At 47.5% G+C, this 27,961-nt stretch overlaps 2 protein-coding genes across 7 annotated transcripts in view; one reads left to right on the top strand and one right to left on the bottom strand.

Annotated features, from left to right (window-relative positions):
- LOC144953008 (uncharacterized) overlaps positions 1-27,961 on the top strand; it is a 455,753-nt gene that overhangs the window by 78,073 nt on the left and 349,719 nt on the right. The gene's annotated exons all lie outside the window — the stretch shown is intronic.
- Positions 1,220-27,961, bottom strand: part of LOC144953000 (uncharacterized) — a 38,931-nt gene continuing 12,189 nt past the window's right edge. The window contains exons 1-6 of one of the 6 annotated variants that reach the window (XR_013640726.1): positions 26,612-26,735; positions 26,157-26,241; positions 22,764-22,819; positions 12,511-12,641; positions 11,988-12,073; positions 1,220-8,649 (exon numbers count right to left, since the gene is read on the bottom strand). Coding sequence is in view for 4 of the 6 variants with exons in the window: in XM_078883484.1 (XP_078739610.1) it covers positions 21,142-22,791 (1,650 nt within the window). In the remaining 2 variants the exon portion in view is untranslated. Of the gene's footprint in view, positions 8,650-11,987; positions 12,074-12,510; positions 12,642-20,934; positions 22,820-26,156; positions 26,242-26,611; positions 26,736-27,961 lie in introns of those variants that run through there. The other 5 variants (XR_013640727.1, XM_078883484.1, XM_078883485.1 and 2 more) reach the window with 5 other exon arrangements.

Raw genomic sequence — 27,961 nt, 5'->3', positions numbered from 1 at the left:
AGAAGGATCCTGTTGAGGAGCCTTTCAAGACCATCACCTTACCCTACATTGCTGGGGTCACAAAAAAGATCTCCAAAATCCTGATTAAACACAAGATCCAGGTCCGATTCAACACAGTACATAAAATCCGTGATCTGGTACCGTCTGTAAAAGATGTGGTTCCAGACATACAGTACCCTGGTGTCTACAAACTAAGTTGCCTCTGTGGTAGCAGTTACATTGGGGAAACCAAACGACATGTCTCGGACCGCATCCGTGAACATAAAGCTGACCTGAAACACTGTAGGACAAACACCTCAGCCGTGGCAGATCACTGTTACAACTCAGTGGGCTCACATGACATTGACTTCTCCAAGACAGAGGTTCTCTGCAAGCCATCTGGCTATCATGAGAGATTCGTACATGAGGCGATCCACATTTACAAACACAGAGACAATTTTAACCGAGAAGATGGATTCTGGCTTAGCAATCACTGGAAGGACGTAATAAACCATTTTGATACACATTAGGGTGGGTAGAATAATACATAGTGTTATATTAAAAATGTATAAGGTATAGGGTGGTTTATAGCAATACAGTATGTAATTTAATGTTGGTTTTGCCTATGGAAGTATATAGTACGGTATAGACGCGTGTGATGTAAGAGAATAAAGTTTAGATGGAAGCATATTATATAATTTTTTACAACGTAGAATTTTCATGTATTACTTACTGTTAGTAACTCAGCTTATTGTAGAGTATAGTAAGTTTACTGATGATGCTATGTAGTTTATACTTTAGTTTGTCATGCAGTTTATACTGTAGTTTTTTACGTGGTTGTTTAGTAACTACAGCTCCATACTATTAACATTCCTTTCCTTTGTTAATGCTCCCCCCCCTTCCCCCCCCCCCCTTTGATGCTGCTAATCCTGCATAATGCACGGGCATAGTATTGATTTGGAACCCCCCCCGCCCACCTCCTACGCATTTTCCATATGCTGAATTCCTCTTGATATGCAAATTATTTTGTTTAGGCGCTCTTCTTCCCACCTCCCCCCCCTCTAACCCAGCTTAAATATACGCTCCAAGCTTGGGGTGTTTCATTCTTCGCCTGAGGATGGCTGCTTGCGTTGTGGCCGAAACGTCGTGAGAATTGTTTTATTATGTTTTATTTTTATTATTTTATTACTTCCCTTCTACGTGACTTTACCGAAAGAACCAAGAAGATGAATCCCTGCAGTCACGAAAGCTTTAAATCGAAATTCTTTAGTTTTTATTTTTATTTTTTTTGGAAGGTCGTGTAGGTAGGAAACATATAATAATAAAAAATTATTGTTTGTTGGTTAATTATCTTTGTTAAGTTTCTACTTTTCGGTACGGAAAACGTTAAGAAACGCGAAGTTTCAACCGTTATTTATTCTGCCCTTATCTGTATCTCTAGATGTCTTGGGAGGCTAGTCCATACATCTTTTGTCCATTTGGATGTCCATGACCTCTTTGTGACCGAACTCTCAACACTTTAACCGCCCTCCATGTTTCATGGATTCCTGGTGTTCTTGTGAGGAGAAGTGAGTTGTTTTCATTAATTAATTAAAAAAAGGTATATATATAAATTAAAAAAAATTATTATATTTTTTTGAATTGTTCTTAATTAAAAAAAATAGACACAACAATCCGCCCGTTTGAATAATTATCAGGGGTCGATTTGGCCACTGGCGAATTTCCAAACCAAGTAAATGCCCCTTTTTTTGTGTTATGAATCTATAAGCCGCCCTCACTCTCGGCGGTTATTCTTACGACGCGCACATATGTATCACCATCGTAACATGGTTACTTTTGAAATAAGCAAAAAAAAATAAAACACCACGTTAAACATCGGTACTAATCCATAACGCATTCCTTCCAAAGCGCGCATGTATCACAATCTTAACAAGATTACATTTGAAATAAACAAAAGAAATACCACAAAACTTGAACATCGATATCACCAGTTACATGGTTCTCATCCCTCATAACTCCGACGGATATTAATTTTTTTTGGTTTTGTTAAATCCTGGGAAACGATAGGTAGCGGTTTCGAACGCATTTTTGCGTTAATTCCCTCCTGTTACATCCTTGCAATCTTTTTACCAAGTTCCGAGTGTCTGGTTTACCACTTATCACTTTGATCATTCGATCACGGTTTTCCGGTTCGTTTTTGTAATTTCCCCTCTCACTCTCTCGCGTCGTGGGAGTGTGGGGTGTAAAATTGTGCTGCACATAATCAGAATTCGCGCACACAACCAACTTCTCTACTCCGTCATCACTGGCACTCGCTCCCTCTGCGATTACATGCACATTTGCCGAGTCAGTGTGTCGATTTAATTCTGTCCCTCGTAATGTTGCCCTCTTTGTTTTTACGAGTGTGTTGGATTTCAACACCATTCCCGATACGTCATGGACATTCGTCTCCATTTTAGCACTCCGATCCACATAAATTTTGGTTTCCCTTGGATATTTCCATTCAAAGGCTCATGCCTGCGCTCCTCAGGGCGTGTCCCTGCTGTCGGTTTTTGTACTGTCCGATCACGCTTCAATGCAACCCTGTCCTTGTATTCGATCCGCGCGTCATTTACGGGAGTACTGTCCACGCCTTTGCCCGCCCTGTCACCTGCAGCCTGCCTGTATTTCTCATTGAGTTTCGGGTTTAATACCTCGGCGGGTGGGACGCGTGTTGGCCGCTTGCTCGCGCTCACTGTGGGTAGTTCATCATGTCTTTGGACCGCATTCTGTGTTATTCCTCTATTCCCTCCTGGTATAGCCGGTGGAGGAATTGGTCGGAATTGGATCGATTGTGTTTGACCTCCCATCCTGCGATTACTCTGAATGTTCGCATCCATACCTCCGCGGTCTGTGTAACACCTTCCCGCTAGGTGGTTATCTTGCCATCTCTGTGCGTAATTTTGGCCTCGTGTGTGTCGTGGCATGGGGTGTTGGTATGGTTCTGTTCCGAACCTCCCCCTCCTGCGATTCCTCAATGTCCGGCTTTGTGCCGCTCTCATCCTCGTGCCAACCTCTCCCTGGGTTATTTTGCCATGTGTGCGTGCGTGTTTGCTCCGTCCTGCATTGTGGGACTGCTCGGTGATTTTTATTCCTCTCTGAGAGGCTGGGTTCCTTATCCCTCTCCCTGTGTTCTGGATCCGAATTATGATTCTTAGCTCTGTATAACCATGCCATGTACGCCTTGCTCTCTATGCGGCGTAAGGATGCGGTTTCTGGATTCAAAACCATTCTCACCCTTTCTGTAATCTCTGGGCTCAAGGATTCAAAAAACATAATTTTGAACATTTTATCTCCTTCGTGGTATTGATTCACATCGCCTGCGTAATACGCTCTTTTAAATTGTACGAGGTAGTCACGTGGATCTTGGTCCATGCCCTGGGTCATCGATTTTACAGCATAAAACCCCTCAGTGAGTGTCGAATATTCTCCAAACTTCCGAATCACTGCCAGGCTCAGTTGTTTAAAATCATTTCTAACCTTGTGTGGTAGTGACTTTACCCATGGGATAGAACCTTTATTTAAGCTTCGTTTCAACAAACTCGCTTTTTCATCCCGTCTCATCAACCCTCTAATCATTGCCTCCTCTTCCACTGTCGCGATATGTGTGTGGATATCCATGGACTTATTGTGGGGGTCAAAATCGGGAATTCTGACTAGAGCCTTGTCCATCAATTTAAGGGTTTTACTGTTGAAAAAGTATTCCGAAAGTTGGTCGCCGTCAGCGTCATCATCAAACAAGTTATCATCAGGCAATCTGTCACTTTTATCTGTTCTGTGTGGGGCGTGATTAAGCGGTGTGCATTTTCTGTGTGCGCGCTCAATGCCGTGTCGCTCGTGTTGCCATTTCCCTTCAGTTTTGCCTCTGCCCTTAGCGGAGCACGTCCTGTCGACTTTACTTTAACATTTTGCTTCCCTCTATCTGTGAAGTTGTCAATCTCACATGTTTTTGTTTGCATATGTATCTCTCCATCCCTTCTCTCGAATGAGTGTGATTTAATGTTACTTCCATATTTATTCTGTGGACCCACGTCTGTGAGTTCCGCTGGTGTCGCGAGCACTGATTTCTCCTCCCTTACGACGGTGTGAGGACATTTTCCCTCGTTTATTAGAGACGATTTCTCTCCTGTTTCCTTCCCGAATTTTCCTTTATTCCACCACCCCTGTCTGTATGCCTGTGTGAGGAGGAATGAGTCCTGTCCTGCCTTCTCTGCAGCTTTTGCATCGTGTTCGCCTTTGTTACATTTTATCCAGTCACTTAGTTTCCCCCGAGGTGTGTTCGTGTTATCGATACAGCTCCCTCCCCATATGTCTCTCTGACTGTACTGCTTTGTAACAGATTGGTCGGTACGTTTTAATACGAGCTCCCCGTACCCCGTCACCCATTCAAAAATTATTCTTAATCCTATCATCTCAAGTGGCAGGAGTTACTTTGACATTCCCCTTCAGCGCACATATAAACAATTGTATCACAGGATGCGTCAGTTCAACTCGAGCAAATAATTTCAGCCCAGCTGTCTTTGTTATACTCTGCTACTCTGGTATTCCCTTCAGAGCGCGTTTTGTTTTGTTTTACGCCCGTTTACAATCACAAAGCAACGTCAGTTCACAACTCTTTGATTAACACAACAGTGATTCGTTCCTGAATTCATGCATAAACTGTCTGCGAGAAATCCCGGACCCGAGCCCCCATTATGTTGTATATGTTGGGTGTGAAAATTTTGATGTGTTGTATGCGTGCGTGGGTGAAATTATTATGTTGTATATGTGGGTTATGAATATTCAGTGAAAATAATAATAATCAATTGAAATTTGGCCAAATGTGTAATTATCCGGAAATACTTTAATCCATGTAATTACGCACATTTAATTATGCCAATTCGAGAGGTAATTGTAGTAATTATGCGAGTGGGTGTAATTATGATAATGCAAGTCGTTATGATAACCAGACCCCGCCTCGGTGACGAGGGTGGGTTATCGATCGGAATAAGGCAATTAATCGTATGCAGTTATGCAGGTGTGGTGTAAGTATACAAGATTAACTTAGATTAACTCGGCCTCGTTGTCTAGGTTCGTCTCATTCTCGCTTATTTAGGTCCCCGGTTCGCCCCGTTATCGCTTTAACATTTACTGAGTATGTGTTAGTGTGTTTATTAAGGTCACCAAGTTCAGATCTCAACGCAGAAGCAGATCTTATGCATAGTTCAGGAAAGAATCACACAACCACTTCTGTATTAATCAATTTATTACTAATTCAACCTCAACTATGATATAGTATGCGAACTCTCAATCCCGGAACGTCAACACGGCATCAATACAGTATCATCAATGATTGTCTGATTTCACTTGACAACGGCACATGGATCCCGCGTAACGCGATGGTTGTTAGTGAGAGAGAGAGTCGTTAAAACATGCAAATACTATGCTAAGAAAACCTTAACGTTAATGAATGAAAGATGCTTGAAAGATTATACGGCGATAAAACACAATCAAAACAGTTATTATTCTTAAAGGCACCAATCTCAACAGATACATCGCAGGTTATCTGACAACAGAGTGGCTCGGCGGAAGGAGGTGCCAAGAATCAATTCGTATTGATGGATCTGTTGGGAATTTATGCGATTAAGAGTACAGTCCACTAAATATTAAAGATAATACTCTTATAAATGACGGATGGCCATCACTCGGTCTCGAGTTTTTCTTCACAGCCACGGATGGCTTATGGGTTCGAGTGGGTTTGAGTGGTAAGAGTTGTCTTCAATAGTCAGTGTTCGGAGTCGGTTCTTTATGTCAAACAAACGCCTGGTGGTCGTGTGGTGAGGGGGCGGTGCGCGTCATACGTATTAGTCGCTCCTCTGTCGCCGTGGGGAATTGGTTGGATGCCTGTTGATACGCTGTCGTAGTTCGGAACCCGGTCGGTAGGTGGCGCCCGCAGCTCGCTCGCAGCGCACCGTCGTCCTCTCGTCGCCAAACCGCGACCCTGGCTGCCAGCAGGGGCCTCTGACGCGGCAGGTTGAGCTGTCAAGCGGGTCTTGCCCGCCTGCAGAGGTGACGGGGAGCCGCTCGAGTCGAGCCCCGAGAGCCAGCTGAACTCGGCTGAGTCCCAGAAGCTGAAGAGTCGAGCCGACCCGTTAGTCGCAGCTCGCCCTTGAGTCGACCCGCTCGGTCGAGCTCCTGATGAGTTGACACTTCTGGTCGGACTCGGCTGATGAGTCGAGCCGACCCTTCCGGTCGAGCTCGCTCATGAGTCGACCCTGTTGGTCGCCCTCGTGATGAGTTGACTCTCCTGGTCCAACTCGGCTGATGAGTCGAGCCGACCCTTCCGGTCGAGCTCGCTCATGAGTCGACCCGTTGGTCGCCCTCGTGATGAGTTGACTCTCCTGGTCCAACTCGGCTGATGAGTCGAGCCGACCCTTCCGGTCGAGCTCGCTCATGAGTCGACCCGTTGGTCGCCCTCGTGATGAGTTGACTCTCCTGGTCCAACTGGTTTCCAATGCTCAGAGTCCTTTCTTTTATGCCGAAAAATCCCTTTGGGTCCTGCCCACAAGGCGGGGTTTTCTTTTGATTTACTGTGTCAGGATCTGTCCGTGTGTAGGTGTGTTCATGTGTGTGTCCGTACGTCCGTGTGTCCTTGTGTGTATCACCCACGGCATTTTCCGTTGTCATACTCCCTCCATAAAATCCATGAGCAAACAATCAGATGTTACAAATTGCCTCGAAGTCGTCTCTCTGTCTGGGTGCGATTCATCCCTTGTTTGGCCTTCTTCATGAACCAAAACACAGACGTTACAAATCGTCTCATAGGCGTCTTTGTCCGTGTTGCACCACCTGGAGGGAGGGGCACACTCCCCCCGACCCTCGCTGACGCATGAAGAAATGATTAAAAGTTTTAACATTTGTCCCTTACCATTTCCCAGTTATGATTCTATGTGTAACCTAAGGTCTGTCATTTCCCATCGTGGTGCTTGACTCAAGTGGAGGTGTTTCCCCGAGCGTATACACTCATATCCCGCGCTGCGGGGATACAAAGACGGCCGGGATCTCCCTTTCTCTCCGACCCTGGATTTAACATCGCTCTTTTATTAGGTATTTTATTTCGACCTGGTGGTGATTTATCCCGTTATGCTTCGGGTCGAGTTGTATCAATAACTTTAGCCTACCCTGTTGTTAAACTCCGACTTTAACGTTATTTTAATAGCAATACAGAATAATTGAGCTTTTCGACTTAACTAGGCAAACACGAACTTTTGGTAACCCCCCCCCGCAGCCTCACTGTTCAGCTGAGCCTGCAGCCTTGAGAGAGAGAGAGAGCAACACCCTTATTTTCGTCTCACTGTGGTCATCCAACCTTCTGCTCTGGGAGTGTGATTAATTTCAGGACAAGGCCCCCTCACGTTCAGACGTGCAGTGGTTGTTAATCAGCCCCCTCTCCTGTATACACAACCTTGAGCTGAGTTTATCTTGGCTTTTTCAGCTGCAGAGAACAAGGCGTGTTTCTCCTCTCTGTGTGCACGTGTTCCAATTAGCTCGAAATCCCTAACACACAATCAGTGATGACCCCCCCGGCCTTCTGTGGCCGTGATCCAGACAAAGGCGCCTCTGCTTTCTTTCATTGCATTCGAGTCGACACTGTTCCATTATTCGCCCATGTGCTGAGGTCATAGATGGTTGGGCTTTTTGCCTTAGCTATGTCTGGCTGACTTTCCCACTGTCTCTGCCGCCTGCACGGGTGACAGGTGTCCGTTTATCAGGCCTTATCTATCCCTGAAGCAAGGTTGCAATTCTGCCATCTTAGCCCTCCTCCCGTTCATTACTACAACACCTGGTGTTTTGCAGTTTACTGCGCTTTGGTGTGTTTTCATTCATTATATATCAATGATGATAATATATAAAAATATCAAGTTTGGAAGAAGGGTTAGGATACAACAATCTTCATCTTCACAGTTTACCGTCACTTCTTCGCTCTTCACCATCACTTTCTCACATTTCACCTTCACTTCTTCACTCTTCATCCTTTCTTCACATTTCACCTTCGCCTCTTCACATTTCACCTTGATACCTTTAAAAGTGTCCAAGCTGGGATTCACTTCTGGTTTCATGAGGGATGGGCTCACTGCAGCACTTTGACTTTCACAAGCCGATTTCAGACTCCATTTCTTGGGGATCTTCTGATGATTGTGTGTCCTCTGGTGTCTTTTAAGAATTGATGACTGTGCAAACGCCTTCCCACACAGAGTGCAACTGAAGGGTTTCTCTCCCGTGTGTGTTCTCTGGTGTGATTGAAGATGTGGTGATTGTGCAAATGCCTTGTCACACACAGTACACTTGAAGGGTTTCTCTCCCGTGTGTGTTCTCTGGTGTAATTTAAGATGTTGTGAATGTGCAAACGCCTTCTCGCACAGAGTGCAACTGAAGGGTTTTTCTCCTGTGTGTGTTCTCTGGTGTATTTTAAGATGTTGTGAATGTGCAAACGCCTTCTCGCACAGAGTGCAACTGAAGGGTTTCTCTCCTGTGTGAGTTCTCTGGTGCTGTGTCAGATGTCCAACATTATCCGTGCTGTATGCACACTGGTTGCATTTGAGCCTTTTTGTACCGAGCTGCGCTGAGTCCCTTTGCTCCATCAAACCAAATCTGCAGAGGAAGTGTCAGAGGAAGCGTCAGCTGCAGACAGAAAAAAAATAATATCCAGACCATCTACGTCAGTATCGAGGCACAAAGGAATGCATATAAACAGTCACACATGACTTGCACGTCTATACTCACTCATATATTCATGATAGAGTGAAAAAGATTCCCAAATTCATCACACGGGCACACAATGAGAGGGCAAATGGTCAGCCTGGAAGCCCTAGTATCTTCAAAATGAATGTTAACCTAAAACTCCAAGCACACAATTTCGGTTGTCTGGCTACAAAATATTTATGAAAGCAAAATTCAGCTAACATAGCAAAGGGTGTTGAAAATAATACTATTTGTATTATGCAGAAATGCATAAATTAATGTTCAATCACAACTTAAAGGTGTGAAGCCAGGCTCAGATTTCCTTGAATGCTGGGATGAACAGATCTAACATCAGCTGCATATGTGCTGTGTTAATTTCCTGTTTCCATTCTCGTAAAAAGTTCCAGAGGAAAACAAAAAATAAACTATTGTTTTGATTTAACCTCAGTGTTCAATCGAGTTAATATACTTTACTGCAAATACAAACTTGACACTGTAACACACACTGGCATGGTAAAAAGGTGGTGGTGTGTTCAGAACCATGCCTGGCCACCTTCATATGCTCTGTATTAATGCTTCCCCACAATAAGTAAAGTTTTCACGAATCAATCACGTTTGTTGTCGGCGATAATCAAACTTTAATTGTGATAACACTATGTAACACAATTTTTGTTCCTGGGTACTAAGTGTTATTTTTTTATTGCTTATGCCTAAGAGTCTAGAAATTGGCTATTATTCCCCACAAACTTTGCTTTTGTGACCAGAATTGTACGTGAACGAAAATAACAAATTCACCTGTTTTTTCATTGAAAAGAGGTACATTTCTAAATATCACTGTCCTGGTCACAAAAGCAAAGTTTGTGGGGAATAGCCATTTTTGTACTTAAGAGGCAAAAGCAATTAAGAAATAACACATACTACCCAGGAACAAGACATTTTTTTTTGTTACATAGTGGAAAAACTGCACCACCGCTCCCCACATAGATAAACTATTACATACACATATATTTCACATGAATGCCATGTAAGTGTGGATCACTTGTCAGCATGTCATGGGAATGATCCAGGTGTCAAGGGATGACTGACTGAGATGATTAACAGATGCACCAGCTGTGCTTCCTGCTGTCTTGCTGCATTTGAGGCACCCAGCGTTCCACCCATTCATGTGATCGTTGCTACTCCAACCTCATTGTTGTTGCAGAGCAAATACCTCCAACTGCCCTGCAGCATACGTCACGGGCCTCTTCCAGAGGCAGGTCTGATCAACTCCACATCCTCCAATCTCTTCTCTAGCCAATGCCATGCCCGTTTAGCCCGTAACATCTGGACTAACAGAAGATGATTGTGCATGCTGTCTGTTTATGCGGAATCCATGACCCAACCAATGCAGCCTCGCCTGCCAAAGACTCAGATTATATTCTGTACTGATATTTTAGGGCTCTGTAAGGTTATAATACATGCTTGTTTGGTTCAATAGAGGGGATCATAGGGAGGCCAGCCTTAATAAAAAGCCAGTACAGTCCTTAAAATAAGCTCATATTTTGCATCCACAGAGAAAGGAGTAATATCTGTGGCCAAGAAGACTCACAGCTTTATTCGTTCATTCATTTTTAAATCCTCTTGTCTTGGTGAGGTTGGAGGTGGCGGCACATTCAGTAGGGCAGTCCAGACCTCCCTTTCCCTTGCGACAGACGAGCTCTTCCTGGAGAATTCCCAGGCGTTCCCAAAGCCAGCCAAGCGACGTATTCCCACCAGATTGTCCTGGGCCAGGCCCCTGGGATGTTCCCCAGTGGGACGTGCCTGGTAGAGTTCCAGGGACAGTCTATTGGGGGGACTCCTTACAGATAGTATATATTGATATCACTCATAGAACGATGCCTGGTGGCTAGCAGACCCACGTAACCCATTTGGGCTCAACCTGGAATGGCTGCGTGGCACCGTCCTGTGCGCCCACCATCCACAGGACGAAGGGTGAGAGGCAGGTGCGATGCCAATATGACAGGGAGAGGGGATGGTCTCAGACAGACTAGACCTTGGCGATGGACACTCACAGCTTTGTATGGAGCAAAAGTCCAGGCAGCTTTCACAGTGTTACACAGTCTAATGAAAGAATGCTGCTAGCCAAATTTAAAGCGAGACTTTGGCTGCCAAACCAGAGCTGGTCGTGAACACATTAACCAGGCATGGGAGCTCCTCCATTACTTGTAGAACTGCCTGATTGCTCATGGAGAGTTGAGCAGGTACAGTGTTGTATGACATGAAATTCCCAGGCAGGTGATTTATTTTTGTGGAACATACGCAAGGCCACCTTTCATGATGGAATTATCCAGGCACAGAACAAGATTATCTAACCCCATCTCATTGAGTAGCCATTTCCAGATCATCAGCAGATATAACATGGTTGACCAGGGAACGATCCCTTAACTATAACCAGGCATCGATGCGGGTATCATTTTAACTGTAACGAATGCAATTTATTTATATGGCTATTTTGAGCTTTTCAAACTGCATAATTAATGAAAATGCTATGTAATGTAATGCATGGGGACAGATTTAATTTCTGTCACAAGCCAAGTTGAACAGCAAATGGCTCCAACTCCTGGTCACGCAGCTTTAGACGGGCTTGCCCAAAATAATAAAAATCGTCAATGAATGTGAGCAGAGTCAGAGACATACAAAACAAAGAACCCAAATCCCCAAGCATCGATATGGTACGATAGACCTTAATTACATAAAAAAAAGCAGAGACATTACTCTTAATGTTTGATTACTGAGACCTGAGCTAAGCCGGGTAACTTAGTTATTGCTGGATAAATACTATACTTCCGATGAAGTTTGTGAGTGAGTGGGGAGCAGTAGTGAAACGGTTAGCGTGCTGCGCTATGAACCCAGCGAGCCGATTTCTATTCTCACAGAGCCAAGCCGCAACATTTGGCTGTCGTCTGATGAAGCTGGTTGGAATTACTGTCAAAACGTTGTACTTAGTTTGTAAATGTTGTGGCTTGGCTCTTCAACACACCGATGTGCTGTACTAGTACACTACACTATACACTACATTATACACTACACTTTACACAACTATACACTACACTATACACAACTATACACTACACTCCACATTAGTGCTGTACTAGTGACGCACTGCCCACGTTCTGTTTACGTGACAAACCCCTTACTAATTGGCTGTGTCGGGTGGTGGCGGGGTTAACGGCACATTGATTTATTTATGCGATCAATCCCAAACAAACCTGTATTATTGCTGTATATTTGGAGTTTGTGTGTCCCTCTCTCTCTGTGGTCGCGTGGATTTTCCTCCGGATCCTGCGTTTTTCCCCTGCACATTTAGAGTCAACATCACCACGCGTTTAGAGTATTTGACCGATAAACATTTCCACAAGTTGATAAGACCCCCATGTGTTGTGGGCAGGTCGCTTCTGAAAAAGAGCGGTGTAGCTCAAGTGGGCTATGCCTGGTAAAATAAAAAAAAACGTAGAAATATTTAAAGTAAAAACAAAGTTTCAAAGTAGTGAGCCAGGTGAAGAGAAATTCAACTTAAGCAGATAATTAAAGCAAATGCAATCAGGCAAGGGCAGGAGGCAAGGCCCCGCATGGCTAGGCCCCGCGTTGTAATGTTCCAACATGGACATCGATTCCATACTCGCTGCTACTCAATTAATATCCCTACGAGGGAGAAGGAACGAGGCTCTACCTGGGTTTACAACAACCACCACCATAACAACCACAACAACCACCACGATGTAAACTTCTCACCTCGGATCTCAGTGAGCGAGCGTGCGCGAAGCAGCAGAGACCTGGTAACTCGTGACGTCATGAGGCAGCAGGTGACGTGACGTCACTTGCGGGGTTCACACAATCCCGTCCCCCAACGAGCAGCAGGGTAACTGAATATATTATGTTAATGAGAGGGGCCCATGTCAGGTGATGGTGCTTGGTTGCTGACCCCGTCCCAAATAAGCACTTTACTGGAACGGAAATCGGCAGACGTGACGTCACGCCCAAAATCCCGGTGGAGGGGGATTTGGGGGGGGTATATACCTCGGTGACATGACGTCACTAGTGGGGGCCAACTCCCCCTCGCGCATCATGCCGAGTTAATGAGTGGTGACGTCAGAGCGAAATCAGGGTTAGAGCTCAAGTTAATTTAGATTAGATCCATTTCGATGGCTCCCTCTCTTGAACAGAGACCCCTTGGGTGCGTGAGCTCAACAACAACAACAACGTGAACATTATTGTGTGCGTTAACATTGTGTGTGTACACTGTTTGTTGGCGTGCAGTCGGGGGCACAGGTGGAGCATTGGCCAGTCATCTGTCAGTCGAACCCATGGACACCTGGATCTGCCCCGTGCACATAGCCTGGCATAAGCGCCCTGTGTGACGTCACCGCCACTTAGTGGCGAATGGCGGTTGTTACTGTGTGTATACACTGTGCGTGTACAGACTGTTTGTATACTGTGTGGGTAAACTGTGTGTATGCTGTGTACATGGCGTGTGTAGACCTTGTGGGTACACTGCGTGTGTACAGTGTGTGGGTGGTCCGAATCAGTCGGGCGGCAATATCTTTTCATCGGCTGCGCTATGCTGTGTGGAAGCTACTTGGTCTGCCGCTCCGCATGAAGCTTCGGTTCTTCTCGGCCAGTTTTGCCCTCCCTTCTGTAGGCATGTGAAACGTGGACCCCTCTAAATGGAACATCTGCGCCAGTTAGAAACATTCAGGCTGTCATGCCTACACTCAGAATTGAGGGAAGGCCATGTGGTAGCACATTCTCTATTTATTGCAGAGGTCAAGGTTCAAATCCGACAGGCACGTCTGGCTACTCCAGTAACATTAAACAAAATATGCACCGTCTGCTTAACAGTGGATGTAAAAACATACGATTGTGTCATTCAAAACGCATAGGTCATTGCATGTTGGTGTCATGGTCAATATTTGTGGGCAATTTCAAACATGATCCAGAAATTACATAATGAAGATTACACATCAATCATCACCCCCTATTGACAGACTCATGCCCACATGCAGGTGTAGTGTGGTTCAAGGAGGCTTGGACGACGTAGTCGGAGGCACACTTATTTATTCAACACAGTTGTATCTTATTCTTAGGTTTTTCGGTAAAGTCACGTAGGTAAAACATCAAAATTAATTAAAATAAAATAAAAAACAAAAATCACGACGTTTCGGAGGCAACACAAGTCTCCGTCATCAGGTGGGACCGTCACAGCCGAATTAGCTGCATCAAGTGAGGCAATGATCTCAAGAAGTAATCCCTTATAAGCAAGTTGAAGGGGGGGAGGAGAGTGGGGGGGGGAGCTCATCAGAATGTGCGTAGCCAATGAATGGAACGCATCGGGAGGGAGGGGGGGCGGACAGCACGGAGCGCTGTTGTATCTACAGGCCGAGATATACAACACTCGGAGGGGTATCGGCCCCTCCACCCATCTAACTGGGAGATCGACAACCTATGTTACAGCTAGCCTATTCCTAGGTCCTCCACTATCGGGCTAGGGGAGGCTAGCTAACCCAGCCCTGGTTAAGCTGGGATTACGGCACCCTGAGTTCCCAGACCGGCTCTTACAAGAGCATCGGTTCTGGGCTCTTGGGGCCACGCCACTGGCTGGCTTTGGTCGGTCCTGAGAAGGACAGCGATCCAAGGGAGTCCCAGGGCTTATCTAGCAGGTCTTCTTGCTTCTCTGGTTAAAGCTGAACACTCAACCCCGAGCCCTCTGGCTCACCGCCTTATATAGCAATTCCCCCCTGAGGGGTGGGGCCGTGGGGGATCCCAGCGCCGTATTAGCCCCCCAGGCTTAATGGCGCGGACGTCGATGTAAGCACCTGCTCGCGTACAGACATAGCCACGCCCAGTGTGTTTGTTTCCCATCCGTATCAACTCTATAACACCCCCCTCCGTAACACCTCTACATCACCCCCCCTGTACAGCCCGCAGCCGTCCCGGCTACAACAAAATCACACTAAAGATGCATGCCCCCCAAATCCGTGTGTGCCTCACGAAACTTTCAACAATAACAACAACAACAACCCGACGCACCACCCCCCCCCCCCCCGAATAAATCCCCCATCCCGTAAAACCAACATATATACAAGTACCCAGGACGCCCCCCCGCAAGGGCCCCCCAACAGCCGACCTCACAAAAGTCTGCGCGTTTTGGCGCGCGTTCTTGCGGCGGGCCCGTCACAAGGGGCAGCCCTGGCTTGCCCAGTGGAGGGTGTCAACAGTCCGGGTGTGAGAGTGTCTGGCTTCGCTGCTGAGCGGCCCCCGACCTCCCCTGAAGAGGTTGGCGGTCGTGAGCACGTCACTCCTGGTGCACCTGGAGGTGGAACAGTCGGTGTCAAGTCAGGCGAAAGCAGCGAAGTCGGACTCCGGGAGTCGGTGGACCCCTCACATGTTTGGCCACGCGTGTGTGAAGTAGGAACATGGGCCGCAACGAACGGTTTCAATCTGGAGGGGTGCACGAACCACCGACGCTTCCCCCATTTGACACGCACACATTGTGGCCGCAAAACCTGCACCACTTCCACGGGCCCCCGCCACGCCGCACCAGCTTAGACGAGGTCGCCAGTGGTACTTAGGGACAGTGCGACCACGCCTTGTCACCCGGTTTCCACTGAAGCACATGCGCCCGACCCAGCCTGAGCCTCTCATTAGCCTTCTGGCGGAGTTCCGAATTCTGCATGGCCGCCTCCCGTACCTCTGTCAATTTAGCGATGTTGAATCTAACATGTTAGGTCAATTTAGATTTACCATGCGGCGTGGAGATCTGCAGCTGAGTCGGAACAGGTGGGTTAGGCTCGCGGCCGTACATTAGGAAGAAGGGCGAAAATCCGGTCGCCGCATGGGGAGCCATCCTGTATGCCGCCAAAACCCCCGGAATCTGAAGGTCCCAATCGGTCTGAGATTCGGAGACCTGTTGGGACAGCATGGACGTGATAGTCCGATGCAGACGCTCCACCATCCCGTCAGTTTGCGGATATGGGGAGGTACGAATCTTTTTCGTTCCCAGGAGCTCGCATACTTCGTGGAGAAGTTTTTCCGAAAAATGTTTACCCTGGTCGGTCAGCAGCCGCTCCGGAGCACCTTTGTCGAGGACGTAGCCCTGGACAAAGGCCTCCGCGATGGCTGCTGCCGACTGGTTGGCGAGGGGCCAGGCCATAGGCCATCGCGTAAAATATTCTACCCCGGTTAACAGGTATCTATTTCCCCTAGGTGTAGCGGGAAATGGGCCCAGAATATCCAATGCGACGAGCTCATTAACCCGGGAAACTGTGATAGACTGTAACGGTGGGTTAGATCCCCTCTCTGGTGGCTTCCTTTGCGCGCACTGAGAACATGAACCTAAAAGATCATCCACATCCCTTGCCATGCCCGGCCATGAAAAATCCAGCTGGAGCATGGCAAGGGTTTTGTGAGTGCCCAGGTGAAGGAGTCATTCGTGCGCAGCCCACACCACTCTACCCCTCAATGCGGAAGGCACCACCAACCGGTGTCGACGGGATTTCCCGTCCCAGTGCATCAAAAGACCCTGGACCAACCCCCACGAGTCGACATTCCCCCCCCCCCGCACAACTCCCCCGATACGACGGCGCAAAGCGAGGAGAGAGGTGTCCTCCATTTGGAGGCATCCCCACTCCGCAACAGACAACCCCAGCAAGAAATCCCTCCCTTGTTGCTCAATAGGGCCCGCAGTCGAAGGCGCGTCAGCGGCGGCCGCAAGGACCGGATCAGATATCACATTCGGAGGCCTGCAACGCCCCGAACCCAGGAGGCATGCGCACTCGGAGGTGGTTGGTAACCATGACAGAGCGTCTGCATTCGTGTGGCGAACGCCTTTACGATACGTAGTGTCAAAATCGAAATCCTGGAGAATCTCCAACCATCGAGACAATTGTCCCGATGGCTGTTGAACTCGCAAGGCGTACTGCAGTGCCGCATGATCTGTGCGGACAGTGAAATGACGACCGTACAGATATGGGCGATACTGTTGAATGAAGTTAACGATTGCCAATAGTTCCCGATGAGTAACACAGTATCTTTGTTCCGCCGGAGACAACACCCAACTGCCGTACGCTACCACACGTTCTACGCCGTCAACAACCTGTGAAAGCACGCCCCCAATGCCCGTGTTGCTTGCGTCCGTATCGAGCAAAAAGGGTTTTGTGAAGTCAGGATAATTCAATGGGGGAGCCCCCACTAGAGCCTCCCGGAGGCAGCGAAAAGCAGCCTCCTCCTCCTGTCCCCAGTGAAACCTGACCCCCTTCGATGTTAAGGCATGTAAGGGCTTTGCAATTGTCGCGAAATCAGCGACAAAGCGTCGGTAGTATGACGCGAATCCAACGAAACTCCTGACCTCCCCCACGGAGGTGGGAGTTGGCCAGGAGCTGACACATTGCGTTTTGGCGGGATCAGTAGCAATACCTGAGCGTCCGACAATGTGGCCCAAATACCGCACCGATTCGCGTAGCAAATGACATTTCTGGGGTTTGAATTTCAAATTAGCAGCCTGCATTTTGAGGAAAACCGCACGCAACATCTGGAGGTGTTCATCGAATGTTTTACTGAAGACGATGACATCGTCTAAATAAATCAAACATGAATCCCATTGCAACCCAGCCAAGACCAATTCCATTAATCGCTGAAAAGTTGCCGGTGCTAAGTGGAGCCCCATCGGCAAGCGGTTAAATTGGAAAAGGCCGTGCGGCGTACGGAAAGCAGTTTTAGGTTTAGATTCGTCATCCAGAGGGAGCTGCCAGAATCCTGAAAGCAAATCCAATGTGGAGAAGAATCGCGCACCTGCCAAGGCATCAAGCGATTCATCCATCCGAGGAAGCGGGTATGCGTCGGCTACAGAAATTTTGTTCAGCCGACGAAAATCGACACAAAAGCGCAATGAGCCGTCATGTTTTTTAACTAAGACAATCGGCGTACCCCAAGGGCTGGTAAAAGGGGATATAATATCGGCGGCTAACATGTCATCAACGGCCGATTTGACATGGTCCTTTTCGGCGGGACTCAACCGAAAAGGATTTTGGCGTATTGGCGCGCTGTCACCCGTGTCAATATGGTGTCACAGCAGTTTAGTACAACCCAGATCGTATTTGTGTTGACTAAAAACGTCGGAAAACTCACGCAGGAGGATTCAAAGCCTCTCACGCTGTGAGTCGGACAGGTCCGATGATCCCGCACAAAGCGCATCGAGCCACCCTTCATCACGGTCCGCATGTGGTTGCGACAGAGGAGCAGTGCTCACGTGACTAATAACGGGTTCCTCACAGGGTACTGGTGTTGCGTGCGCAAGCACGGTCCCTTGAGGAACCACAGTCGTACGCGATCCCACATTGAGGACCGCGATGAAAGGGTCCCAGTCCCCTTTCACAATGGTCTGGGCCGTTATTAAGTCAGGTCCGAAACCCCGGCTCTAGATGGTCCCAACAGAACCCCCTGGTCCCCAATCCCCTTAGCAAATGGTCGACGCAGCCTAAGAGGCACGAGCATCTGAGCTCCCGGCGGTACGCGTACCGTCCTCGCAACCAGCGCCGGTAACGTCGCAAATGCCGTCCGACCCGTAGAGGGGGAGGGCAGGAACGTAACACGTCGGCCCGACGGGAGTTCAATGCAACCCTGGTCGACTAGGATACGAATCGGCATTTTGGCCAAGAAATCCGTCCCCAACAGGCACGGAACTGCCAGCGAGGAGGAGACGAATATCGGGCCGGAAAATTTGATGTCCCCAATACAAATTTGCGCGCGTATCTGTCCAATAATGCGCAGTGAGCCCCCGTTAGCAGCGTAGCATGGAACATCAACGGGGAGCAAGGGACGGCTTTGAACGGGGAGAATGTTATAAATCAATTCGGAAACAATAGTTGCCGATGCTCCCGTATCAACTAGGATCCGCACCTCAACCCCGTCAATATGCCCCACAACAACCGACGACCCCGACGACGCGGCAACAACGCGATGGGCCAACTCGGACCACTGGCCCGGTTGGAATGCACTCCCCACAATGGCACGTTTCGGCGCGACGACAGGCAATTTACGACCCCCGTCCGTTGCGGTGCGTGAGTGTGTGACAGGTGTGTGCGTAGGCCAAACATGTGGGGGGCCACGACTCGCCGGAGTTTGCTGGTGAAGCTAGGGTAGAGGCGCGACGTCCTGCTGAGGTGTCGCCCCGCGCTGTCGAGGAGCCCGGCATCCTAAAGCCACATGGCCCCGGAGGCCACAATTGTAGCAGCGCGTGAGTGCTCCAGATGACTTGGGCTGATCCTGGCGGCTCGGTCCGTCCCGAGCTGGTCGTACTCCGGATCTCCACTCCGTCGGGCGATCGACGGCGCAGATTTCTTCCGATGGGAGGGTGGTTGCAGCCACGGTATGGCTGGCCGCCGCCTTGCGACGCTGGGACAGCAAGTTCGCGTGGATGTGTCGCGCGGCCCGCAGGGAACACATCTCCGTGTCTTCTTGCGCCAAGACGACAATGTCCAACTCGTCCGCCAACAGCAGGATTTTCTCCATCACCATGGCGTCCACCCCTTCCTCATCCATCCGCGGGAAAGCCATTTTCGCCAGGGCCAGGAGAGCTGTACGGTTCACCAGGGGCGACTCCTTGGCGCCCCGCTGGCGATCGTAGAACAGCTGCCTGCAGTCCGAAGGTGGTCCATAGACTGCAGCCAGGAGTTGAAGCGCCATCTGCAGCGTGGCGCGCTTCGCTCTCGGCGCCGAGGTGAGGGTAGGGAGGGCATCACTGTCGAGCATCGCCGGCAGCGCGCGGAGTGCTTCGTCATCCGTCCATTGTGCCGTCTCTTGGTGAGCGAGAAAGCGTCTTTGGAAGCCACTCCAGTCACCGTCTTCACCCACGAACTCCTTGAGAGGTGGTAAGCGCTGTTGTAACGCGGCGTCCGCAGTCGAGGATCGCTCTCTGTCGTTCCCATCACTCCGTACCGTTTTGGCGGGAAGGGCGTGTGGCATCGGCGGTCGCTCTGTTGGTGATGCGCTGGCCGCTCCTGACGACGTGGCGGCTTCTGTTTGCCGAACGTCGGTCACGTGACGTAGCCCGGCCCCGCCCTCAGCATTCACTGTACCCATGGCGGAAAATTTGAATTCGGGCCCCGTGGAAATGGCGGGAACCGGCGCTGCATGTCGGCTGTCATCGCTCCGTGCAGCTCCTCCAGCCCCCAGTCGAGTAATTTCTTCCAATGTGGCGGCTGCTGCGTAAAGTAGTTCCGCCAGTCGTGAATGAGCCAGCCGCAGTCCGTCAGCCGACGGCCCCCATCCGTCCTGACATTGCGGTGTGGGTGGACTTGGCTGCTCGGAGTCGCCTTCAGCCATCTCGGGCTTAAAGTCGGCCGTGGTTTCCTCCGCCCCCGGTTCCCTGGTACGAGCCGTTCATCTCGTGTCCATCCTTTTAGAAGACCACTTCTGACGCCAGATGTAGTGTGGTTCAAGGAGGCTTGGACTACGTAGTCGGAGGCACACTTATTTATTCAACACAGTTGTATCTACAGGCTGAGATATACAACATTCGGAGGGGTATCGGCCCCTCCACCCGTCTAACTGGGAGATCGACAACCTATGTTACAGCTAGCCTATTCCTAGGTCCTCCACTATCGGGCTAGGGGAGGCTAGCTAACCCAGCCCTGGTTAAGCTGGGATTACGGCACCCTGAGTTCCCAGACCGGCTCTTACAAGAGCATCGGCTCTGGGCTCTTGGGGCCACGCCACTGGCTGGCCTTGGTCGGTCCTGAGAAGGACAGCGATCCAAGGGAGTCCCAGGGCTTATCTAGCAGGTCTTCTTGCTTCTCTGGTTAAAGCTGAACACTCAACCCCGAGCCCTCTGGCTAACCGCCTTATATAGCAATTCCCCCCTGAGAGGTGGGGCCGTGGGGGATCCCAGCGCCGTATTAGCCCCCCAGGCTAAACGGCGCAGACGTCAATATAAGCACCTGCTCGCGTACAGACATAGCCACGCCCAGTGTGTTTGTTTCCCATCCGTATCAACTCTATAACACCCCCTATGTAACACCTCTACACAGGTGACAGCAGTGTCACCTTATGACACAGAGGCAGCTGCCACTTGAAGGTGCTCTTCGAACGTTTGTGATGAGATATGAAACTGAGTTGCTGAGGCAATTAAGCAAGCACCATATCAATGCAAATATAAATATAACAGTGGAATACTTGGAAGCTTATTGGCTCTTGCTCCTGATTATTCATCTACCCAACCCACAGGTCCACAAATACTCGCCGCTCTTACTCTGCAGGTTGAACCCAGGAATTTGAGTGGTCGAATTCACGTTCTTTTCATTAAAGGCCAATGACAAAGGTGAATCTATTGGAGCTTTATTAAGCTTACACATCTACCGGGTCTCCATTTTAATTTGTATTGTCTAAGAAGTCCACCCACACCTCCACTTCCACAAACTGCTGGGAGTTGCCTCGCTCTGCCTCAAAGTCAGAATTCTCCTCCTGCTTCACGTTGCCTCCATCGATGTGAAGGTACGATTTTGGAGTTGAATCTTCATCTTCACAGTTTACCGTCACTTTTTCGCTCTTCACCATCACTTCACATTTCACCTTCACTTCTTCGCTCTTCATCACTTCTTCACATTTCACCTTGATACCTTTAAAAGTGTCCAAGCTGGGATTCACTTCTGGTTTCATGAGGGATGGGCTCATTGCAGCACTTTGACTTTCACAAGCCGATTTCAGACTCCATTTCTTGGGGATATTCTGATGCTTGTGTGTCTTCTGGTGATGTTTAAGAATTGATGACTGTGCAAACGCCTTCCCACACAGAGTGCAACTGAAGGGTTTCTCTCCCGTGTGTGTTCTCTGGTGTGCTTGAAGATGTGATGATTGTGCAAACGCCTTCCCACACAAAGTGCAACTGAAGGGTTTCTCTCCCGTGTGAGTTCTCTGGTGTCTATGATGACATGATGACTGTGCAAATGCCTTGTCACACACAAAGCACTTGAAGGGTTTCTCTCCCGTGTGTGTTCTCTGGTGTAATTGAAGATGTTGTGAATGTGCAAACGCCTTCCCACACACAGTGCACTTAAAGGGTTTCTCTCCAGTGTGTGTTCTCTGGTGTAATTTAAGATATGGTGAATGTGCAAACGCCTTCCCACACAGAGTGCAACTGAAGGGTTTCTCTCCCGTGTGTGTTCTCTGGTGTATTTTAAGATGTTGTGAATGTGCAAACGCCTTCCCACACAAAGTGCAACTGAAGGGTTTCTCTCTCGTGTGAGTTCTCTGATGTAATACAAGAGCAGATGACTGTGAAAACGCCTTCCCGCACAGACTGCACTTGAAGGGTTTTTCTCCTGTGTGTGTTATCCGGTGTTTTTTAAGAGTAGATTTATCTGAAAATGCCTTCCCACACACACTGCACTTGAAGGGTTTATCTCCCGTGTGTGTTCTCTGGTGCGATACAAGACCAGATGACTGTGAAAACGCCTTCCCACACAGACTGCACCTGAAGAGTTTCTCTCCCGTGTGTGTTCTCTGGTGGTTCCTAAGAACTGATGAATGTGAAAATGCCTTGTCACACACAGTGCACTTGAAGGGTTTCTCTCCTGTGTGTGTTCTCTGGTGTATTTTAAGATGTTGTGAACGTGCAAACGCCTTCCCACACAGAGTGCAACTGAAGGGTTTCTCTCCCGTGTGTGTTCTCTGATGTAATACAAGAGCAGATGACCGTGAAAACGCCTTCGCGCACAGACTGCACTTGAAGGGTTTTTCTCCTGTGTGTGTTCTCCGGTGTTTTTTAAGAGCAGATGAATGTGAAAATGCCTTCCCACACACACTGCACTTGAAGGGTTTTTCTCCTGTGTGTGTTCTCTGGTGGTTCCTTAGAACTGATGGATATGAAAATGCCTTGTCACACACAGTGCACTTGAAGGGTTTCTCTCCTGTGTGAGTTCTCTGGTGCTGTGTTAAATGTCCAACACGATCCGTGCTGTATGCACGCTGGTCGCGTTGTTGCCTTTTTGTACCGAGCTGCGCTGAGTGCCTTTGCTCCATCAAACCAATTCTGCAGAGGAAGCGTCAGCTGCAGAGAGAAAAAAGAGAATATCCACACCATCTACGTCAGTATTGAGGCACAAAGGAATGTATATATAGTCACACATGACTTGCATGTCTAAACTCATTCATATATTCATGATAATATTTAAAAAGATTCCCAAATTCATCACACGGGCACACAATTAGAGGGCAAATGGTCAACCTGGAAGCCCTAGTATCTTCAAAATGAATGTTAACCTAAAACTCCAAGCACACAATTTCGGTTGTCTGGCTACAAAAGGAATATTTATAAAAGAAAAATGCAGCTAACATAGCAAAGGGTGTTGCAAATAATACTATTTTTTATTATGCAGAAATGCATAAATTAATGTTCAATCGCTAACTTAGAGGCATGAAGCCAGGCTCAGATTTCCTTGAATGCTGGGATGAACAGATCTAACTTCAGCTGCATATGTGCTGTGTTATTTTCCTGTTTCCATTCTCCTAAAAAATTTCAGAAGAAAAAAAGTACATACTATTGTTTTGATTTAACCTCCGTGTTCAATCGAGTTAATATACTTTACTGCAAATACAAACTTGACACTGTAACACACACTGGCATGGAAAAAAGGTGGTGGTGTGTTCAGAACCATGCCTGGCCACCTTCATATGCTCAGTATTAATGCTTCCTCACAATAAGTTAAGTTTTCACGAATCAATCACGTTTGTTGTCGGAGATAATCAAACTTTAATTGTGATAACACTATGTAACACAATTTTTGTTCCTGGGTACTAAGTGTTATTTTTTTATTGCTTATGCCTAAGAGTCTAGAAATTGGCTATTATTCCCCACAAATTTTGCTTTTGTGACCATAATTGTACGTGAACGAAAATAACAAATTCACCTGTTTTTTCATTGAAAAGAGGTAAATTTATAAATATCACTGTCCTGGTCACAAAAGCAAAGTTTGTGGGGAATAGCCATTTTTTGTACTTAAGAGGCAAAAGCAATTAGGAAATAACACATACTACCCAGGAACAAGACATTTTTTTTGTTACACAGTGGAAAAACTGCGCCACCGCTCCCCACATAGATAAATTCTTATATACAAATATATTTCACATGAATGCCATGTAAGTGTGGATCACTTGTCAGCATGTCATGGGAATGATCCAGGTGTCAAGGGATGACTGACTGAGATGATTAACAGATGCACCAGCTGTGCTTCCTGCTGTCTTGCTGCATTTGAGGCACCCAGCGTTCCACCCATTCATGTGATCGTTGCTACTCCAACCTCATTGTTGTTGCAGAGCAAATACCTCCAACTCCCCTGCAGCATACGTCACGGGCCTCTTCGAGAGGCCGATCTTGACAGCAGGTCTGATCAACTCCACATCCTCCAATCTCTTCTCTAGCCAATGCCATGCCCGTTTAGCCCGTAACATCTGGACTAACAGAAGATGATTGTGCATGCTGTCTGTTTATGCGGAATTCATGACCCAACCAATGCAGCCTCGCCTGCCAAAGTCTCAGATTATATTCTGTACTGATATTTTAGGGCTCTGTAAGGTTATAATACAATCTTGTTTGGTTCAATAGAGGGGATCATAGGGAGGCCAGCCTTAATAAAAAGCCAGAACATACAGTCCTTAAAGTAAGTTCATATTTTGCATCCACAGAGAAAGGAGTAATATCTGTGGCCAAGAAGATTCGCAGCTTTATTCGTTCATTCATTTTTAAATCCTCTTGTCTTGGTGAGGTTGGAGGTGGCGGCACAATCAGTAGGACAGTCCAGACCTCCCTTTCCCTGGCGACAGACGAGCTCTTCCTGGGGAATTCCCAGGCGTTCCCAAAGCCAGCCAAGCGACGTATTCCCACCAGAATGTCCTGGGCCAGGCCCCTGGGATGTTACCCAGTGGGACGTGCCTGGTAGAGTTCCAGGGACAGTCTATTGGGGGGACTCCTTACAGATATTATATATTGATATCACTCATAGAACGATGCCTGGTGGCTAGCAGACCCACGTAACCCATTTGGGCTCAACCTGGAATGGCTGCGTGGAACCGTCCTGTGCGCCCACCATCCAAGGACGAAGGGTGAGAGGCAGGTGCGATGCCAATATGACAGGGAGAGGGGATGATCTTAGACAGACTAGACCTTGGCGATGGACACTCACAGCTTTGTATGGCGCAAAAGTCCAGGCAGCTTTCACACAGTGTTACACAGTCTAATGAAATAATGCTGCTAGACAAATTTAAAGTGAGACGTTGGCTGCCAAACCAGAGCTGGTCGTGAACACATTAACCAGGCATGGGAGCTCCTCCATTACTTGTAGAACTGCCTGATTGCTCATGGAGAGTTGAGCAGGTACAGTGTTGTATGACATGAAATTCCCAGGCAGGTGATTTATTTTTGTGGAACATACGCAAGGCCACCTTTCATGATGGAATTATCCAGGCACAGAACAAGATTACCTAACCCCATCTCATTGAGTAGCCATTTCCAGATCATCAGCAGATATAACATGGTTGACCAGGGAACGATCCCTTAACTATAACCAGGCATCGATGCGGGTATCATTTTAACTGTAACGAATGCAATTTATTTATATGGCTATTTTGAGCTTTTCAAACTGCATAACTAATGAAGATGCTATGTAATGTAATGCATGGGGACAGATTTAATTTTTGTCACAAGCCAAGTTGAACAGCAAATGGCTCCAACTCCTGGTCACGCAGCTTTAGACGGGCTTGCCCAAAATAATAAAAATCGTCAATGAATGTGAGCAGAGTCAGAGACATACAAAACAAAGAACCCAAATCCCCAAGCCTCGATATGGTACGATAGACCTTAATTACATAAAAAAAGCAGACATTACTCTTAATGTTTGATTACTGAGACCTGAGCTAAGCCGGGTAACTTAGTTATTGCTGGATAAATACTATACTTCCGATGAAGTTTGTGACTGAGTGGGGAGCAGTAGTGCAACGGTTAGCGTGCTGCGCTATGAACCCAGCGAGCCGATTTCTATTCCCACAGAGCCAAGCCTCAACATTTGGCTGTCGTCTGATGAAGCTAGTTGGAATTACTGTCAAAACGTTGTACTTAGATTTCAAATGTTGTGGCTTGGCTCTCCAACACACTGATATTCTGTACTAGTACACTACACTATACACAACTATACACTACATTATACACTACACTATACACAACTATACACTACACTATACACAACTATACACTACACTACACATTAGTGCTGTACTAGTGACGCACTGGCCACGTTCTGTTTACGTGACAAACCTCTTACTAATTGGCTGTGTCGGGTGGTGGCGGGGTTAACGGCACATTGATTTATTTACGCAATCAATCCCAAACAAACCTGTATTATGGCTGTATATTTGGAGTTTGCGTGTCCCTCTCTCTCCGTGGTCGCGTGGATTTTCCTCCGGATCCTGCGGTTTTCCCTGCACATTTAGAGTCAACATCACCACGCGTATAGAGTATTTGACCGATAAACATTTCCACACGTTGATAAGTCCACTGTGTTGTGGGCAGGTCGCTTCTGAAAACGAGCGGTGTAGCTCAAGTGAGCTATGCCTGGTAAAATAAAATCGTAGAAATATTTCAAGTAAAACAAAGTTTCAAAGTAGTGAGCCAGGTGAAGACAAATTAAACTTAAGCAGATAATTAAAGCAAATGCAATCAGGCGAGGGCAGGAGGCAAATCCCCGCATGGCTAGGCCCCGCGTTGTAATGTTTCAACCTGGACATCGATTCCATAATCGCTGCTACTCAATTGATAATCCTACGAGAGGGAGAAGGAGCGAGGCTCTACCTGGGTTCACAACAACCACAACAACAACCACCACGATGTAAACTTCTCACTACGGATCTCCGTGCGCGACCGTGCGCGGAGCAGAAGCTTCCTGGTAGGTCGTGACGTCATGCGGCAGCAGGTGACATGACGTCACTTGCGGAGTTCGCACAATCCCCTCCGCGAGCGAGCAGCAATGTAACTGAATAAATTATATTTCGATTTAAAGCGTTCGTGACTGCAGGGATTCATTTTCTTGGTTATTTCGGTAAAGTCACGTAGAAGGGAGATAATAAAATAATAAAAATAAACCATAATAAAATAAAATTCTCACGACGTTTCGGCCACAACAAAAGCAGCCGTCCTCAGGTGAAGAAGAGAGCTGTCGGAAAAACAGCGTCTCAATGAACGCTGCTAAGCTTGGCAGCGTCTTTTCAGCTGGGTGAGAGGAGCAGAGCGCCTTGACAAAGGAGTTACATATCAACAGAGGAATTTAGCACATTGACGCTAAACAACTGCAACTACCCTACTACCATACAATAAACCGACGTGAAAACAACTAAATATAAACTACATCAATATAATCAATGTACTCAATATACTCTCCAATAACCTGAGCTTTGAACATTACGTAACTGGGTATACACTACACTATATGACTACCAAAACTCCTTTGTCAAGCACTCTGCTCCTCCCACCCAGCTTAAAAGACGCTACCAAGCTTAAAAGCGTTCATTGAGACGCAGTTTTTCCGACAGCTCTCTTCTTCACCTGAGGACGGCTGCTTGTGTTGTGGCCGAAACGTCGAGAATTGAATTTTTTTTATTTTTGTATTTCCCTTCTACGTGACTTTACCGAAAGAACCAAGAATATGAATACATTATGATGTGCCGGGCTCATTAACACTTAGTGACGAATGGCGGTTGTTGTTTTTGAGCCTTCTTATCCCGGAGCTTGTTGAAAGATCTTAAAGTTTTGTGGAATCCCACCCCGTAGTGGCGGTTAAATTTCGATTTCAAGCTTTCGTGACTGCAGGGATTCATCTTCTTGGTTCTTTCTTCCTACGCATTTCACAAGTAGTACTAATCGCATATCTGCATTTCCCATAAATATGCTAAATTCCTCTTGATATGCAAATTATTTTGTCAAGGCGCTCTTCGCCCCTCCATTCCAGCTTAAATAGTCGCTCCAAGCCTGGGGCTTGTCATTCATACTCTGTCTCCTCGACACACCTGTTCTCCACCTGAGGACGGATACTTGCGTTGTGGTCGAAACGTCGTGAGAATTATTTTATTGTTTTATTTTTATTATTTAAATTCTGTGACTTTACCGAAAGAACCAAGAAGATTATCCAGAAATTACACAACGGAG

Source organism: Lampetra fluviatilis, chromosome 71 (assembly GCF_964198595.1).
Source record: "Lampetra fluviatilis chromosome 71, kcLamFluv1.1, whole genome shotgun sequence".
Classification (NCBI taxonomy): Eukaryota; Metazoa; Chordata; class Hyperoartia; order Petromyzontiformes; family Petromyzontidae; genus Lampetra; species Lampetra fluviatilis.
The sequence above is the reverse complement of the archived record's forward strand: the minus strand, read 5'-3'. Positions and strand labels throughout refer to the sequence as shown.